We start from the raw sequence: 18,409 nt of genomic DNA on the forward strand, positions 1-18,409 counted from the left end.
GGGGTCCTAGTAGACAGCAGATTATCCATGACCCAGCAATGTGCCCTTGTTGCCAAAAAGGCCAATGGAATCCTGGGCTGCATAGGGAAGAGTGTGGTCAGTATGTCGAAGGAGGTCATTCTCCCCCTCTACTCTGCACTGGTGAGGCCACAACTGGAATACTGTGTCCAGTTTTGGGCTCCCCAGTTCAAGAGGGACAGGGAACTCCTGGAGCAAGTCCAGCGAAGGGCAACTAAAATGATTAAGGGATTGGAGCATCTCCCTTATGAGGAAAGGCTGAGAGAGCTGGGACTCTTCAGCCTGGAGAAGATAAGGCTGAGGGGAGACCTTATTAATACTTACAAGTATCTAAAGGGTGGGTTGAAGGAGGATGGAGCCAGGCCTTTTCAATGGTTCCCAGTGACAGGACGAGGGGTAATGGGCACAAGTTAGAACATAGGATGTTCCGTTCAAATACACAGAAAAACTTTTTTACGGTGAGGGTGACAGAGCACTGGCACAGGCTGCCCAGGGAGGTTGTGGAGTCCCCTTCTCTGGAGATTTCCAAGACCCGCCTGGATGCAGTCCTGAGTAATGTGCTCTAGGCAATCCTGCTTTAGCAGGGGAGTTGGACTAGATGATCTCTAGAGGTCCCTTCCAACTCTGAAAACTCCATGATTCCGTGAAATGAGATGCTGGCTTAAGGTAGACCTCAAATCAAGCCATTCAAGGGGCAATTGCCAAGCCAGCACCAATCATAAACGTAAACTAGATGGCTTTAGTGTGAATGAACTTACTACTGCATCTGAGGCACAGAAAATGCTGATTTCACATTTGCTTGGTGGTGAAAGGAATTAGGTGAGGATGGAGGAGGACATCCCTGTATGGTCCTCTCTGAGGAGTCTGGAGAGCCCATGATTTAGGAAAGCACAGGCATGCAAAAGAAAACCATGCTGGTAAAGCTGAAGTGCTCATGTTACAACCCAGCTCTCAAAAGACCCTATTTGTTGAAGGCAATGGCCCATCTTTCAAGGACGAAGCGCTTAAGAAGTCAAAACAAAGTTACACCATTACATATTGGGAGCCCTCTCACATTAACTTGGTGCGTCAGTGTTACCAGGGCTTTTCAGCTTGAAGTAGCTGGGTTACAATTTTTTGTTTGTATACTTGGTGAATTATGTCTCAGCCTAAATCATTTTGGGGTTTGGAGCAAGTTTTTCTGGGGCAGGGGGGGAAAGCAACAAAGGAGGAAATGAAATGTCTATTTAATCAATCAATGGCAACCCTCCAGGTCAGCATCTGGAGACTGCTACAATATTTTAGGCATCATTGCACAAGTCCATTCACCTGATATTCCCTCCACTGCCCAAGACAAAGCAGAGCCAAATATAGCCCTGAAAATCAATATACACTGGGGAAGAGCCTCTAAGATCTTGATAAATGCATCTTGTGTCAGAATAGGAATTCCCTACAATCCTCGGAACACAGGTGGCTGCTGAGCATGGACCTACAGCGTCTATTCCCCTTTCAGTGATAAACTACCTCGAGTAAATTTTGGCATAAAGCATTCTGGGGAGCTCAGTAGTACAGAGCACACAAATTAAAAGGGAACATGGATTAAAGCAAACACACTGCTAATAAAACAGTCCTCAGCAACTGCTCCACCCTTGTCCTCCAGCTAACACTCATATCCATCTAGAAGGTGTCAGGAGAAGCTGATGGAAAAGAGGAGTTGAGTACCAGGTGTGTCAGACCACTCCAGCTATAGGACAAGTGTTATCTTGAAAGGGCGAGTGAATTAAAAATAAAAACAAAACAACAAAGATTTCATCTTGATTACCTCTTTAGGGTTGAAGGTCCAGGTAAAACATCCAGAGTGGAAACACATATGGCAAACAAGACAAAGCACAGTTACCAAAAGATCACATCTGAGACACGCAGAATTTTTTCACTGAGAAATGCCTCAATCCACGACCAACTTTCCAAGAAATATTTGTCGCTTTTCATTCATTGCACAGTACTGTTATTTTTAGAAAAGCCAGAGGCAATGGGAACAGATTACTGATTAACAATTCAAGGGAGCCTTTAAATGTCTGCTTGTATTGTGCCATCTCCTCCTTCCCTAAGAAGTCAGAAAGTTTAATGTAAATACCGTTGTGCATTCAAAGGCTCTTCCCTCCATCACATGCTTCTATATAAAAGCAAAAGTCCACAACCACCTTTCTTTTGGTAGAGAATCAGGGAGAAGAATTATTTTGAAAATAACACTTTGTGAATGGTCAGGACTAATCAATTTCACTGAAATCTATAGCTGATCAGTGTGAATTAATAACCTAAACAAGGTGAGGGAAGAATAAAGAAAAATAGCATGTTGGGTCTTGCAGTAAAGCAAACTTTCCTGCCAGTTACCTTTCATCTAAGAACACAGCTCTGTATTCAAGCGCTTAAGATTTAAGTACTGCTTTCAGCTTTTAAAAGAGGAGTAAGTTGTTAATAATTCATCCCACCTCCTCCGTTTAATAACCGTTTCCTTGTGGGTAAGAAAGGAGGTGACAGCTACATATTTTTTTCTGAGAGGTAACACAACAAAATAGAGTTTAGGAGCTGCGGGCTCCTGCTCTTCCCACCCCACAGGATCAGGACACCCACGGACCATGTTCCAGGCAGACATCAAAGTGGTCCCCGCTCCAGCGGACCCAACTCAGCAAGAGAAGTGGTTCAATTCCTTGCAGCACATTGATGTTGAAGTTCAGGCGAGAGACGGTCCCTTACCAGCCTGGCTAAAAAGCTCATCCCTCTTGCATACATCCACACACACAACTTCAATGGGCAAGTGATGACAGAGAGTTCGAGACTCATTAAATTATCCAATGACTACGACTGACAAAACATGAGCTTTGGTGCAATATTAGTCCAGCAAAGAGGTCCTGAAGCTTGAACTTCCCTGCTACTCTGCAGGGAGCCGCCCAGAGTCTCTAGATGTGGCAATTCCCTCCCCTGTCCTGCATAAATAACCCCAATTCGCTGGCCACGTTCTGGGCATGCTCCAAAGAGCACAACAATACATCAAATCATCTGTGGAAGTCTGGGAGCTAGCTGAGCAAGAGGTTACAAAGCTTTCCTTGCCGAGCAACAGGCTACGAAGATGAGCTTCAGTAGTACCTCTAGCTGGTAAAACACTTCTATTGTCATTGCATGGGCTACATTTTGTATGTCTAGCCTCGGGTTGGAAATAATACCTGTTGCAATAAATATAAGGTTAAGTTAATTTTAACTGTCAAGGCTCTAAGCTACACCAACCTGCAGTTTCTCCGCTATCATAGGCCAGAGCAACTAAATGGTGGCAAAATTAATACACTAAGCCTGACAAAAATAGCTGCAGCTTTTAAATAAGCTAACAATAGGACAATAAACAAACAATGATTTAATCTGCTTTGTCTATGGTTGTGACATTAAAATGATTTCTCAAGAACTCGCTTTTAATATTTTGGGGTTTTGGGTGGGTTCTCCTCCACCCCCACCCTCAGGACTCCACGGAGAATAGATCAGGATATTTTTAACATTAAAGGACTACCCTTTCTGCATGTGAGCTACACTTCTGGGGCACAATAAAAGCATATGCCATCCCTGCACTAACACGCCCCAGTGTGAACAAGCTCTTGTCTGCAGAGGTGCAAGCCTCTTGGGAGCCACAAATCCTAGCTGACCCGCCAGCAATCTGAACCTGCTTCAAAGCCCCACTGCGCCACACTGATTTGGTACCTTTCTGAAAGCGCTTTTGAAGCAGACACACTATAGAAAGCAAGCAAGTATCTGAAAATCTGTTTCAGTGAGAGGTCATCCCCTTCCTTTGAAGGGATAAATTAACAAAAGCGAGGTATTCGGCTGTGTTAGACCAACTGGACTACCACTCCTTCCGCTTAGAGACAGGGATTAATCTTTGGCTTCAAAAGCCTGTAAAATCATGTAACAATATTAGTCCAGAGGCTCTTGCAAACCATTTATTCACATATTCATCAGCATTTTTTTTTTTTCAAATGAATGTGGAAGTGAGACTAGATAATTAGATCCAAGACAAAGAAAAAGCAGGGAGCTGAAATCTCATGCGTAATCCTCTGGCTGCCCCTGCCATGCTGCCCTTGACCTTGCCAGTGTTGGATCCAGAAGAGCCCTAGCACCGTGCTGGAAGAGCCATCCTGCGGGCTGAGCAGCAGTATTGCGGTAAAGGCAGCGGCAGGAGGTCAGCATTGCCAGCAGCAGTGGTGTGGATGGAGAGCAGGGCCACAGCCACGTGTGGAAGAGACATTTCAGGCACCCTAATGTAAAAGATGCAGTCTGCTCATCACCACCATTAGGGCATCATCTCATTAGTCAAGCCCCTGTTGCTCTTGTAGAAACTGCTCAGCACCAGCCACCTGAATGCTTTGTGTAACCCATTAATTCCTAACGTTTTGCAGAAAACTACTATCCACCCTCAAAAAGTCCTCAGAAAACCACCACTGCTCACTTCTCTAACGTGTATGATGGCCTCACAGACCATCTGTGGTTTGCAGATCACAGCTGGAGAAAAAAACCTCAAGGCAGCATGCAGCAGCTTTCCATCTGATCCGCAACAGCAACCACAGAGAGGTCTTCACCTAAGGGGCAACCAGCCCACTGCATTTGCCTCAGCCTCTCCATGAAACAAATATGTCCCAGTGCAAACTATCTGTCAGCTGCACTCAACTGCTGCAATAAGTGATATGATCATCAGTATTACTTTTACCACAAGTTGGGAACGCACTCCTGAAAAGCCAATGGAAATGCTATGAGAAGGGGAATTTCTTTCTTCATTCGGTAATTGTACTGTCCCCAGAGCTTCACATTAGACCATGACCAGCATATTGGGGAAACACGGCTGGACAGCTGAGACTGTTCATCTCAATTTGCAGTTTTATTACTTAAAGTAAAGCTTTTAAGTTTAAAAAGGACTAGTTTCCATCTTATTTAATTCTAATTTTATTTATGTATCACAGATATCAAGCTGTTTTCACATTTCTAATACTAAACAAATTGCTAAAGATTGTTCTGTAACAAAATGAGTAATTATAAACTTAACACTAACAAGAAAAACTGGAAAGACTAACAGGAGCTTGTTACGTGAACTACTGCAAACACAGCCTTATAAAGAAAGAAAACTCATTCTACAAAGTACGTTTAACAAAGATTTACTTGATAAGTCTCAAGCATGGTATCAACAGTACATAAGTGATGTTTTTAAGAGTATTATCTACAAAATATCTGGGTATTTACACAACCGAGGTCTTTAAGACTATGGAAAAGCTTTGCACTATGGAGAAGGCATAGCATCTCTCAGTTTAAAAGCATATTAAGAAAACGTAAGAGGACAAGAGAGCTCTGTCCCTCCCTCCTTACATATGAATCAGTCCCCATATGCAGACTGCAACTAAGTTCACTGCTAAAAAGAAGAAAAATACTGTAAAACACAAAGAATACTTAAAACCAGTACGCTAACTTGCAGGAAAATTCCTTCACCTTTCTGCAAGCAATCTGCTGCCACCCATCAAAACCAGGGAGTGATCACCTTTGTGCTTACACATCTGGGAAGCTTACTCTCCTGCTAACGATGGCCCCTTAATTATCACAAGATTTTCTGTATAATATTAACTAAAAATAATCCATGTAGACCTTGCTCTGAAGATCTCCGAATTCAGCAAGTAAAAGTTAAGGAAAAGCAACGTTGCACAACAAACTCAACAATTTATCGCCTTTCCTCCCTTGGGCCAAAGACACAGTAATATTCTGAAGCCAGAAAAGAGAAAGCAGCATTATCAAACAGATTATTATATTCCTGTGCAAGATATGGGTTGTAGGGAAGAGAGAGAAATAATTTTCCTAAAAAACACACCTTGCCAATGACCAAACTCCATTCTACTCAACTCAATTGACCTGTAAAATGGTTTCATAAAAACGCTGTAAACATTTCTATTTTGTACTTGAGATGTTCCACAGGACAGAACATGTTTAGGGCCTGGATACTTAACATCTCTTTCTCACCATTTTACATCAGAGAAGAACAACTAACAAGGATCAAACTTCTCCTTCACTTGGTTCATGGCAAATAGAAAACTTGTATCCTGCAAGTGTACTGCAACGATTTTATCTTAACTAGAAATGTAGTTCTGGGGATAAAGGCTCATCGCCCACTCAAGTTTATTCATCATGAGGGCTACAAATCAGTCACTTTTTCATAATGAGGACAGGATAAGGTTTTAAACAGAATATCCCAGGACAGGATTAAGCAATTTTTTTCCTAATGATGTTGAAAAAACAGCTTAATTTCAGCCATGCCTGAGACTTGGAACAACACCCCACAAACCCATACGTAACTTGTTTTTCCAGAGCAATACTCAGTATTACTTCTTTCTTCTCGCAGAAGGATCTGCAGCAAACTCCTAAAGGTAATAATGATAAAAACCAGACAGGACAATGGTTTTCCCAAGTGGGTAAGTCCCTCAACTTGACAGCAAATTTTAAGAGTAACTTTAAAAACTGATCAGGATACATAGGCATAGGCAGGCACCACACTTGAAAGTCAGCTGATGAGCCACTTTCAAGATCATCAATGATATTTGCTTGCATTTACAAACATGCCAAACCATCTTTTTCCCAAACACTGTGCTTCCAGGTTTTAATTACCATTCTGCAAATCAAGATAGACATTTCCAGCCCATGTATGCACTGCAAGGCTGAAAAATTTTCTCCAAAATTTAGCAGAAACTGAGTAAGTATAGGATCTCAAGTGAAAAGTACCTGGGTGACCACTGTCCAGAGCCAATGGCGCTTCTAGCATAAGGTCACATTTTCATTCCCAGTTGGTCCTACCCTTCATCCACTACACACACAACCAGCCTGAGCTTTCCAGCACAAGACAGGAATTCCCACAGCACAAATGCTGGCAAAAGTCCTTTGTCAAAGAGACATTGCTGCCTATCTCACATCCCACCCACATAGCATTGAGTACAGTTCCCCCATGGTGGCTAGTTGTTTATTTTTTTCAGTAGGCATAGAGCTGAGCTATTAAAAATACTCAAAATGGAGTCCAAAAGGTAAGAATTCCATAAATCTGTTAACGCCTTAAAAAAGCTTCCTTTCATCTGGGGAAAAATAGCTAGAGCACACTGAACTCTACCAACAGGTTACCCAAGTTGTTAACCAGCATCAGCCTTTGTCCTGAAATACCTCAAAAGGAAACATTAAACGTAACTACCAACAACAAAATCAGTCTGTTCTTCCCCATCGCCCCCCCTCTGCCCCCCTGCCAAAAAAAAAAAGAGGAGTAAAAGACAAAGCTATGACATCCATAATATTGGCCACTGATCTCAGAAGACTGACTCCTTTTGTGCAGAGCCACAAAATTCAATCTAGTACACGAATACAAAATAGGGAGTAAAACCTTTAATTTGACCCATGTTACCACGGTAGTCTTAAAATGAGACTCTCTCTCAGGGTTAGGAAAATATAACCTCCCTTACCTGATAGACAAGTTTTTGAGCACACTGAGGGAATAGAGATTTCTCAGAATCCAAAGCCAAACACTCATACAAGGATCTCTTCCTTTTTTTCCCCAAGACAATAGCTCTACCTCCTTAAAAGTTTCCTTCCCCAGATATGCATTTAAGTCCATAAAAATCTAGGTTAGGTCACAGCCCATTTCCCCCCCCCCCCCCCTCAACCTACAGAAGTTGTTTTGAATAAGCTTCGTTTACATTTTTCTAACTTGCATTACCAGAAGCGCTTAGATCTTCTGCAAGATCTCTTTAATATAAAGGGACCTAAAGGCATTTTGGAACGCAGCAGAGAAGGGAAAGTTGGGGTTTTGGAAAACTCAAGCTTCTACCTGGAAAGTAGATAATGCTTCATATACCAAATCATACCTAGTATAAATATCTCTATCTGCACCTGGAAACAAAACACTTTTGGAAGAGAGAAGGGGGAAACGCAAAGGACAGCAGCAGATTGCTTTCCATAGCATTTCATGTATTGTGACCAAAACTTTGGTTTCCATCACTTGAAGTGGTGCAATTGCGATCTCTCTCAGCTCCATGAGGAGCAGCCGGTCTCCAGGATGAACACTCTGGCTGCTGTGCTTGCTTCATACCAGAAGGACAAGACTCAAGAGACACTGTAGCAGGATCATTACAAGAGGGAAGAAAAGCAAATAGCCCAGAGCCCACAGTGATATGCTTTGATCAGCCTGTGTTCGGCTCCCTATTTCAAAACAACAAGATTTCTCCTTAATGGGAGCAGCAACTCAAAAACCTACTTTGCTTCACAGTGCTCCTTTTAGGCTGTGAAGAGACTCACAAGGTGCTGCTTTGTTCTGCTGTGCTCTCCTTTTTAAGGAAAAACAAGCAGCTCCAACCAGGTTAGGCTCTCCTTAGCTCCCCGCCAAGGGTGAGAGCTGAGCTATTTAAGACTCCCAAGGCTGCTGTGCTCCATCCTCCCTCCACTCCCAAATCCCACTCACCCAGCCTGGGAAAGTAGATGTGTGCCAGTTCTAACACACTTTGTTCCAGCATTTTGCATTTGCATTCTGCTCTCCCAATTGCAAGACAGAACTGCAGAATATTTTACTGCATTCCCAGTATAGGAACAACATTTAATAAAAGTTTCTTCTTACCAGAGCTAGGCATGTGGTTGACTCTAGGTGGATTCAACAGCTCTACCGGCTGGTCTCTGCCAGAAAGCCCATCTGGGGAAAAAAATAAAATAAAATAAAATAAAAAAATCACATCAACTCTTCGGTTAGCTGAGCTATTTTTAGACATTCCAAGCGGGGGGGGGGGGGGGGGGGGGGGGGGGGAACAACACAACAAAATCACTAACCAATTATCAATGTAAAACAGAAACACAAGTAGCACAAATCAATAGAAACAAGAACATTAACAGGACAGCTGCGCAACAACTGCTTACACTAAAGCATCAAACAAAAGATACTGTCTCTCAAATTGCGCTCAGGTTTTCTTGGTCTTTAAATCCACAACTGGTACTGATCCCAGTCCAAGGAAATAGGCACATCAGCTTATAAACCTTACCATACAATAAGTAAATTGCAATTCATTCCTTGCTCGGAGAACTGAGTGAGTAAGACAGAAATGCAGCCCTGTGAAGCGAAGTTGAAGAATGGCTGTAATATACCAGGGATATGTTAAGGAAAACTGACAAATCACTGCAGGAGATTAAAATGCATAGACATGCATAACAAGCCCCATTTTGCATAAGTTTGGATTTCAGAAAGGCATTAAAAACATACTTTGTAAATGATATGCAGAAATCCATCTTGCTGAAGCAGTTCTCTATTTAAAATATTTCAAAGATTGTATCTTGTATTCAGGTAGAGTTGAAACAGAAGAACACAATACCTACTGCTGTAGACTGCCAGACCAGATTTTCTAGTCACCCATTCCTCTCTCATCTGCCCCCTTCGCCCCCAAATAAAAGTTGAAGCAAAAAATGCTAAATTATGTTTTCAGTACTGAAATTATGAATACTTGAATACAGAAAACTTATCTCAAACCCATTTGTTTCACTGTAAATATCTCCACCTTTACCAGTTCTGTCTCACTTGTTCTCCTCTAATGCCTTTCTGCTCTCTCTGCTACAGCACAGATATAATCAAGCCAAAACCTGTCTGGAGACATCAAAGAAGCCAACCCATCTCTCTCAGTCAAAGGAAAGGACAGTATCATGAAAACGTTAAGATGTCAGTGGAACACTAAAAACCATACAAAATTAAAAAAAAATATAAAATCACACTTTGTTTTCTTCTCATATTTTCTCTGTCCCAAGTTCCTGGAGAGAAAGTGCAGTTGGGTCTTCTCTATCACTTTCATGGGTTTGCCTCCAGCGACCATGCCCAAGGATCAGTGCAGCCTCAGGCAACATGTCAATAAATTAAACTATAACCATGATGAGTTCTCCTTCTCAAACAAGTAACATAGATTACTCACATTATATTTTTTTTGGCTTTTGTTTTGTTACTTATAGAGCCAAGAGAGTGGCTGGGCTTACTGTACCAGAGCAGCCAACCTACAGTGTTAAGTGGGATGACACTTGGCCAGCTGAGCTTCACCTGTACAAGCAGCAGTGAATGGCAATAAACGAGGAGGCAACTGGATTGAAACGTAGAGAGAAACATGGCTATTTTAAATAACATCTGCCATCAGCCTCCCCAGATTCACAGCCCAGTGTAGATCAAAGAGCAAAAGTATGATGCTCTCTGATTACTAAAATGTCAGGTTTTACAAGCTTCTTTTTTCTGTAAGACAGGCACTTGCTATCTCAGCCCTCACTTATAGTTTTTTAATTCATTGGTGAACCGAAACCCTACCTGCTCCTGAACCCTTCGTTATGTTTCTGCGCTGAACACACCAGCATTGCCCAGGGACCACAAGCAGCTTCCAGAACTCATCTCTCCAGCCTGCCAGCAGCTTAAAAGAAGAAATACCACTCTGCTGGGCTCTCCTAGCAACGAAGCAGCAGCCACCCCAGCAGCCAGCCAGCATGGCACATGTACCCACTCTGGTGCACGCTGTGGCTTGGATGGCGAGAGCAGCTGGGAAAAGGGGGCATGCAGCAGGGCAAGGCTGAGCTCTCCGCTGAGCTATTTCAGATGAAGATGTGCCTTCAGAGGATAAGGACTCGCCTACAAAACAGAGCCTTGTATCAGCAGCCCAGGTGCTCTGTGAGACAAATCCAGGTCAATTTTGATGAAAACACCCATTTGCAGTGAGGCTTTTGGAACGAAGGTGCCCTTTCTCATGCTAAACCCAGCAGTTTTGAATAAGCGACGCATTAAACCCATACCTCCAGCGGTACAAAGCTGCTGGCAGAGATCAACTGACAAGAGCCCACCTATTCTTAGCGCAAGTCTGCAGCATCAGGTGTTTAGGTAGGCTGACCTGGCTGGCCAGACAGCACAGGCACCTGCATGAAGCAGGCAACCTGCTCGGATGCCCACCAAACCAAGAAAGCCCTTTTATTTTGTTGCCCGTGGATGTCCTCCCCCACTGCTGTGAATTTTCAGTCTCATGAGTTTAGGGATCACTGACAAAAGTGTTAATTAATGGGGATTTTTTTAAAGACTTCTTTTTTTAAGAGAAAGTATCTGCATTTTCAACTACTTAAAAAAAAAAAAACCAAGCAAAAACCACCACAAACAAACTCTTCAACCTTCACTTCAAAATAAGTAATAGAAACATCTTTTAAAGCACTGACACCTTGAACACTGGAAGTGAAACCAAACTTTGTAAGACTGAGGTTCTGTATTTGTTGTATTGAGTGATTAAAAAATAATTACCTGTTTGTAAAAAAAAAAAAAGGGGGGGGTGTGTGCAGCACTTCTTCAGGAGATATTTGCATAAGGCACCTCTACTCCTAAGCTACGAGTTACACATGGATAAAAAAAAAGGTTAAAATAAGATGTAAACATGCAAGCTGGAACATTGCTTGCCTCCTCCTGAGGTGTAAGCTATCTCACACCCTGAGCATGCTAAATGCATGCAACCAGCAATCACAACACAGCAAACATGCTATCCACACAAGCTGGTTACCGTATTTGTTTTTTTAAAACCCTTTGGGCTGGTATGTCCAGACCATAATCATTCTACCCTACTTGCTCCTGGTAACCTACCACCTTCTTTCCCAGCCTTGTGTATCCTCCTCTCTCATGCAACTTGCAGAAGGGTACCACAAGGTGCATCATCTCTGACTGCAGGGGAGGAGCCTGCACATCCAGGCAGGCCCTTTCAGCCCAATCAGATGACCGGGAACATGCCTTGGGCACCCACATTTACCCCCTTTGCAATCGCACCTCCACCTCCCGATGGGGAGGGGTGAAAGCACAAGCCTGCAGGTTGCTGCACAGAGCTTACAGTGCCCACGCAGCACTGGGACACCCTCATGCTGCAACTGCAGGCAGTAGCCCTGCAGTGAGAACAAGCATCCCTGGCATTTCAACAGTTAATAAAATGCTGAGAAGCAAAGCAATGTTGAAGACATTTCCATTTACTTGCTTTCTAGAATCTAGTGGAGTTCAGGAGTTGTTTTTTGTTTGTTTGTTTGTTTTTAATTGAAGTAGATGCAAACAAACACACATTCTGCTCTATTGCTCCCCATACACACACTTTCTCTGTTACAACAAAACATGAGCAGCAGTGAAAAAGCCAAGACCTCAAAGATATTTCAAGCTCATTTTATCCGCTACTACGCCTCACCGCAGAAGCGGCATATACTTAGGAGAAGCCTATGCTCTGTAACCAGCCTTTCCAAGCTGGAACTCAAATGTTGTCCTTTTCCCATCACAACAGCTGTAGGCCAAAGCCAAAAGCTCTTACTCCAGCCACCTCCATAAATGCAGACAGAGTCTATCTGGTTTCAGACACCACTTGCTGTCAGGATACTACAAGAGATTCCACAAAAACCAGTCCTATATTGGGTCAGCTACTTAGGGTGTAAAATATTCTTTCGCTCTGGATTGTGGTGGTTGCACAGTATCTGTATTACTCAAAGCTGTGATGGTTCATACTATCAATGAGCTTCACTCCATCACTGAGCATCTTGGACTCAAAACTTTGATGCACATGGAGAGTTAGCTTGGCATTTGAGCCCAAAAACAAAGCAAAAAAAACCCTTGAACACAAACTTGGCCTCTCAAAGCATTTAAACTTTCCTGCTGTCTCCTCAGCTTCCTACAACAAGCTAAAGGTGCTACAAAAAGCAAATAAATCCTTTAATTTCAAGAGACTAGCTGATCAGTTTGTTAGGAAAGTTAAAATCCCATTGCATTTAATGAAGCATCATATCTACTGCCCACAAAATACTGACCAAAAATCACAGCAAACTAAAGCAACCAAAAACCTTACACTTTCCAAAAGGAGCAGAAGAGTCCCTTACACTGGGTCTGAAGAAAGGCTTTAAAATCGTAACTGCGCTACATCAAATTTTGATCAAGAACTAAAATACATATACCCAATCTATCAGGATTCCTCCTTTGCTGCCCACAAAATCACTTGCTTTGATTGCTTCCTTCTCTCTCAAACAGATGAGATAAATTGATGTCAAACTTTTAAAGAATTATCTGTGAAAAAAAAACTGAGAACTGTCCACTGAAAGGCGGAGGGGTTTGGAGTCCTAGGCTGCGATGATGTGCTCTATACAGCTCTGAAAGAGAAAAAAATATCCCTATCTTTTGCATATTCAACCACATTGCTTCACAGATCCTGTTGCACCATCACATTTAAAATAAACTGGTCACCTGGGGGGGATCCAAGCCTCAAGAAAAGGATGTTTTCTGCTACTGCCGCTTTGGATTTTCTTACCACCATTACTGGAGACTCCTAAATCAACTGCTGTATAATTGATCTTTGTGAGACAAGGGAAAAAGCATGATGGTTTATGCCAATGCTTAGAAAGCACTAAGAGTGGTCTGGGTCTGCAAATGCCAAAATGAATACAATCAATTTCCATTACAAAAAAGTTTTACCTCCTACCTTTACAAAGTATTCAGCTCCAATCCTCTCCATGCTTCACCATGTATCTACAGAGAAAGCTTTGGCAACTACAAAATTAAAAAAAAGAAACCCTCAGAAGATGCTAAAATTATCTGTGCCACACATAGGTCTACAGTTTTATCCCTGTTACTGCCCAGAACAGATCACAGGAGTGCTTCTGCAGTCCCAAAAAAGCGGACAGGAATGGGAAGCAGCTTGTCTTAACAAGGTGGAGAGGCAATGGAAGTGCCAAGAGGTCAAACCACACAATCACAATTTGACTCTCTTACAAGCCACAAACCCTGGTTTGAGTAGTACTGAGACAAACCAGATCAACTACAAAATATTTGAGCTCGCTACTAGCCAAGTTTTTCCTAAACTACTAAAAATTATTCTCAGGAAAATGTCCTCTTTAATTGGTTCTGTGTGAATCAATCTAACGATTTCACCAAAAATACCAGAAAGCAGCAAGTTGTCCCAGCTGTACCAGGGAGGCTGAATTGGGCAGATTAATCCCTGGGCTTATGGCAGCCAGTGAACACCAGAAACAATGCCTGCAGTCCAAGATGCTCACAAGGGAAAGACAAATTGCACCATCCATCGAGCTTGGAAGAAGGCAGACACCAGCCTGATTTATGGCTCGAGTTAGAGAACATTTAGCGTAGCTTAATTTCCAGACGGGTATTTTACTCATTAATTAATAAGATGAAGCCATTATTCATTGATGGGAACCTGAACATTTATTTTTATCCTAGCCTGTTCCAAAAAGTTGTTTAAGTTACTTTAAAAATACAGCCAGTACAGGTTTGGAAGTAGCTGGGTTTGCAGCATTTAAACATGTTGAAAATAGCAAAACCAAGACAAGATGGCTACAGTACACTTCAGAATAAGACAGAAACATGCACAGTTATAAACCCTCAGAAAAGATGAAGCAGCAAAATTAACATCATCATCCAAGGCAAAAATCAAAGGAGAAGAGGACAGGGAAGTACAGCTCTATCACTTCAAAAACAAAAGACAAATAATGAACAAAACCAGAAGGTTGAAGTATTCAGTGATCTCTTACAGAAAACCGTAAGCAACCTTACTATAATTAACTCTGATGAGTTTCAAATCTGCAGGGCAGAACTAGGAACGAAGAAGTTTATTTAAATAGTTTTCCATGTATTCAGATCTTTCAATCCGATGCAAATCACCCTGGCCTACTTGAACTCCTTGAGTAAAGTGATGAACAACCAATGATTATCTTTAAAAGACACCCAGAGTAGAGGAGAAGTCCTACAGAGACATCAAAGTTGAGTTTCTCATCAACCAATACCCCCAAGCCCTCCTCAGGGCTGCTCTCAATCCATTCTCCGTCCAGACTGTATTTGCACTTGGGATTATCCTGATCCACATGTAGGACCTTGTACTTGGCCTTGTTGAACTTCATGAGGTTTGCACAGGCCCACCTCTCAAGCCCATCCAGGTCCCTCTGGATGGCATCCCTGCCCTCCAGCATGTAGACCGCACCACACAGCTTGGCGTCATTAGCAAACTTGCTGAGGGTGCACTCGATCCCAACATTCATGTCACCAACAAAGACGTTAAACAGCACCAGTCCCAGTACTGACCCCCGAGGAACACCACTTGTCACTGCTTGCCACAACCACAACTCTTAGAGTGCGACTGTCCAGAAAGTTCCTTATCTACCGAGTGGTCCATCTGTTGAATCCATGTCTCTGATTTAGAAACAAGGATGTTGTGCAGAATGGTGACAAATGCTCTGCACAAGTCCAAGTAGATGACATCAGTTGCTCTTCCCTCATCCATCAATGCTGTAACCCCATCCTAAAAGGCCACCAAATTTGTCAGGCATGACTTGCCCTTGGTGAAGCAATGTTGGCTACTACCAATCACCTCCTCATTTTCCATGCACCTTAGCAGAGTTTCCAGGAGGATCTGCTCCATGATCTTGCTGGGCACAGAGGTGATACTGACCAGCCTGTAGTTCCCTGGGTCTTCTTTTTTACCCTTTTTAAAAATGGGGGTTAAGTTTCCCCTTTTCCAGTCGGTGGGAACTTCACCTGACTGCCACAGCTTCTCAAATATGATGGATACTGGCTTGGGAACTTCATCTGCCAGTTCCCTCAGGACCTGCAGATGTATCTCATCGGGTCCCATGGACTTGTGCACCTTCAGATTCCTCAGCTGATCTTGAACCTGGTCTTCTTCTACAGTGGGCGGTACCTCATTCTTCCAGTCCCTGCCTTTGTTTTCTGCAACTTAGGCAGTGTGGTTAGAGCCCTACCCAGTGAAGACTGAGGCAAAGAAGTCATCAAGTATCTCAGCCTCCTCCATATCCCAGGTGACCAGGTGTCCTGTTTCCTTCCTGAGTGGGCCCACATTTTCCCTAGTTTTCTTTTTGCCACTGATATACTTATAGAAGGCTTTTTTGTTGCCTCTGGCCAGATTTACCTCTACATGGGCTTTAGCTTTTCTAACCTGATCCCTGGCTGCTCGGACAGTTTCTCTGCATTCCTCCGAGGCTACCTGTCCTTGTTTCCACCCTCTGCGGGCTTCCTTTTTCTGTTTGAGATTGTCCAGGAGCTCCTTGTTCATCCATGCAGGCCACCTTGCACTTTTGCCTGACTTCCTGTTTGTGGATATGCATCCCTCCTGAGCTTGGAAGAGGTGGTCCTTGAATATTAGACAGCTTTCTTGGGCCCCCCTTCCTTCCAGGGCTTTATCCCACTGTACTCCAGCAAGTAGATTCCTGAAGAGGCCAAAGTCTGCTCTCCTGAAGTCCAGGGTAGCAAGCTTACTGTACACCCTCCTCGCCACCCTAAGGATCTCAAACTCTATCATCTCATGGTCACTGCAGCCAAGGCTACCCTTGAGCATGACATTGCACACCAGCCCCTCCTTGTTGGTGACAACAAGGTCCAGCACGGTACCTCTCCTTTTTGATTCCTCTATCACTTGGAGAAGGAAGTTACTGTCAACACATTACAGGAACCGCCTGGATTGCTTATGCCCTGCTGTGTTGTCATTCCAACAGATAGCAGGGTGGTTGAAGTCCCCCATGACAACCAGGGCTTGTGAATGTGAGGCTGCTCCTATCTGTCTATAGAGTGCCTCGTCCACTCAGTCTTCCTGGTCAGGTGGCCTGTAGCAGAGCCCCACCATAACATGACCTGTCCGTGCTCTTCCTTTAATCCTAACCCATAAGCTCTCGGTCAGCTCCTCATCCATCACCAGGCAGAGCTCCATGCACCCCAGCTGGTCCTTGATATAGAGGACAACACCCCCTCCTTGTCTCCCCTGCCTGTCCTTCCTAAAGAGCCTGTGTCTGTCCATTTCAATGCTCCAATCATAGAAGCCATCCCACCATGCCTCCGTGATGCCAATCAGATTATAGCCTTGCAGGCCTGCACGTGTCTAATTCCTCTTGTTTGTTACCCATGCTACGTGCATTTGCATAGAGGCACTTAAGTTGGGCCCCCAATGAGTCTAGCTCCCTAGCTGGAGTGGCTCTTATTCCTTTATGCTGTATTCCAGGTGCTGTCCTGCTGACCTGCAACCCATATCCAGGTTGTGAGCCTCTACTACTGGTATCAGCATCATATTGGTAGGAGTGGCATGGATTCTGGTTCCCCTCCCCCAGCAACTCTATTTTAAAGCCCTCTTCACAAGTTTGGCGAGCCTCTGACCAAATAGATTCTTCCCTTTTTCTGGCAGGTGGACCCCACCTGGCCCCAGCAGGCCAAGCTTCTGAAAGTGAGTCCCATGATCTAAGAAGCCAAACCCCTGGCCATGGCACCAATCCTGAAGCCAGCTATTGATTTGCCGGATTCATCTGGCCCTGATGATGAAAAAACTAGGGGTGTTCCTGAGTGTCTGACCGCTGCTCCCAGGGCTTTATAATATTTCTTGATAGTCCTCAGGTTGCTCCCAGCTGCATCACTGGTGCCCACATGGAACAGCAGCAGTGGATAATAGTCTGAGGACTGCACGAGGTTTGGTAGTCTCAGTTATATCCCTGATACAAGCCCCCGGCAAGCAGCACACCTCCATAGAGTGTGCATCAGGATTGCAAATAAGTGCCTCCATACCTCTCAGAAAAGAGTCACCTACAACTATCACTCTCCATCTTTTCTTAGTTGCATGGGTTGTTATACAAGGAACAGATTTGAGTAGTCTTACTCAGCTCCTGCTCCTCTCCTGATACAGTAGGTTTTGCCTCTTCATTCTGGAGAGCAGTGAAGCAGTTCTCCAGGTGCACCTCATCTTTTGGGGAAGTCTCTTCCTCCTGCTCATCTTTGAAGTTACAAGCTTCCATTCTGTGTTACTGGCCATTCTGTGTTACTTCCATTCTGTGTGTGCCAGCGTGGGAGTTCTTGACTGTTTGGCTGTGGGTCCACTGCAGACTGTGCTTGTAACCAGCTGTCTCCTTTTCAGCCTCCCTGATGCTATGCAGCCTCCTCACCGCCTCCTGCAGCTCAGCCATCTGCTGCAGGAGGTCTTCCACCTGGGCAGACCTTTTGCAGGCAGTTGTCCACCTATCCTTGTCCCAGGAGAAAAGTCCATGCACCTCCTGCAGTCTGAGGTCTGCACTGCAGCCTCTCCCTTCAGCAGCTCCATCTGGGTGGAGGCATTGGCCACAGCTGGAGTGGATGGTGCAGAGCCCCGCACCCGAGCTGCCTTGAGTGCCCTTGACCTGTGCAGATGGTCACAGAATGATAATAGTAATAATGGTAAAACATGCAATTACAAGATGAGAAATACATGGCAAAGCAAGGATGCAACAAATAAAAGCCAAAGCACTTCACAAAACTGAGCATCCGCCATTTGGTAATGATGCACAAGACAAAAGTTCATTCCAGGATGCATTAGCA

The 18,409-nt window shown here is 43.8% G+C and overlaps 1 protein-coding gene across 1 annotated transcript in view; it reads right to left on the reverse strand.

The window, feature by feature from the left end:
• The window catches only part of HDAC4 (histone deacetylase 4), a gene marked incomplete at its 5' end in the record, with an annotated part of 175,770 nt that extends 157,917 nt beyond the window's left edge, over positions 1 to 17,853 (reverse strand). The window contains 2 exons of the mRNA XM_082484010.1: positions 8,663 to 8,734; positions 17,718 to 17,853. Coding sequence (XP_082340136.1) covers positions 8,663 to 8,734; positions 17,718 to 17,853 — 208 coding nt within the window. The remainder of the gene's footprint in view (positions 1 to 8,662; positions 8,735 to 17,717) is intronic.
• Between the last annotated feature and the right edge of the window lie 556 nt (positions 17,854 to 18,409).

The sequence above is a fragment of the Vanellus vanellus genome (genome assembly GCF_965231255.1).
Source record: "Vanellus vanellus genome assembly, chromosome: 5".
NCBI classification, from domain to species: Eukaryota; Metazoa; Chordata; class Aves; order Charadriiformes; family Charadriidae; genus Vanellus; species Vanellus vanellus.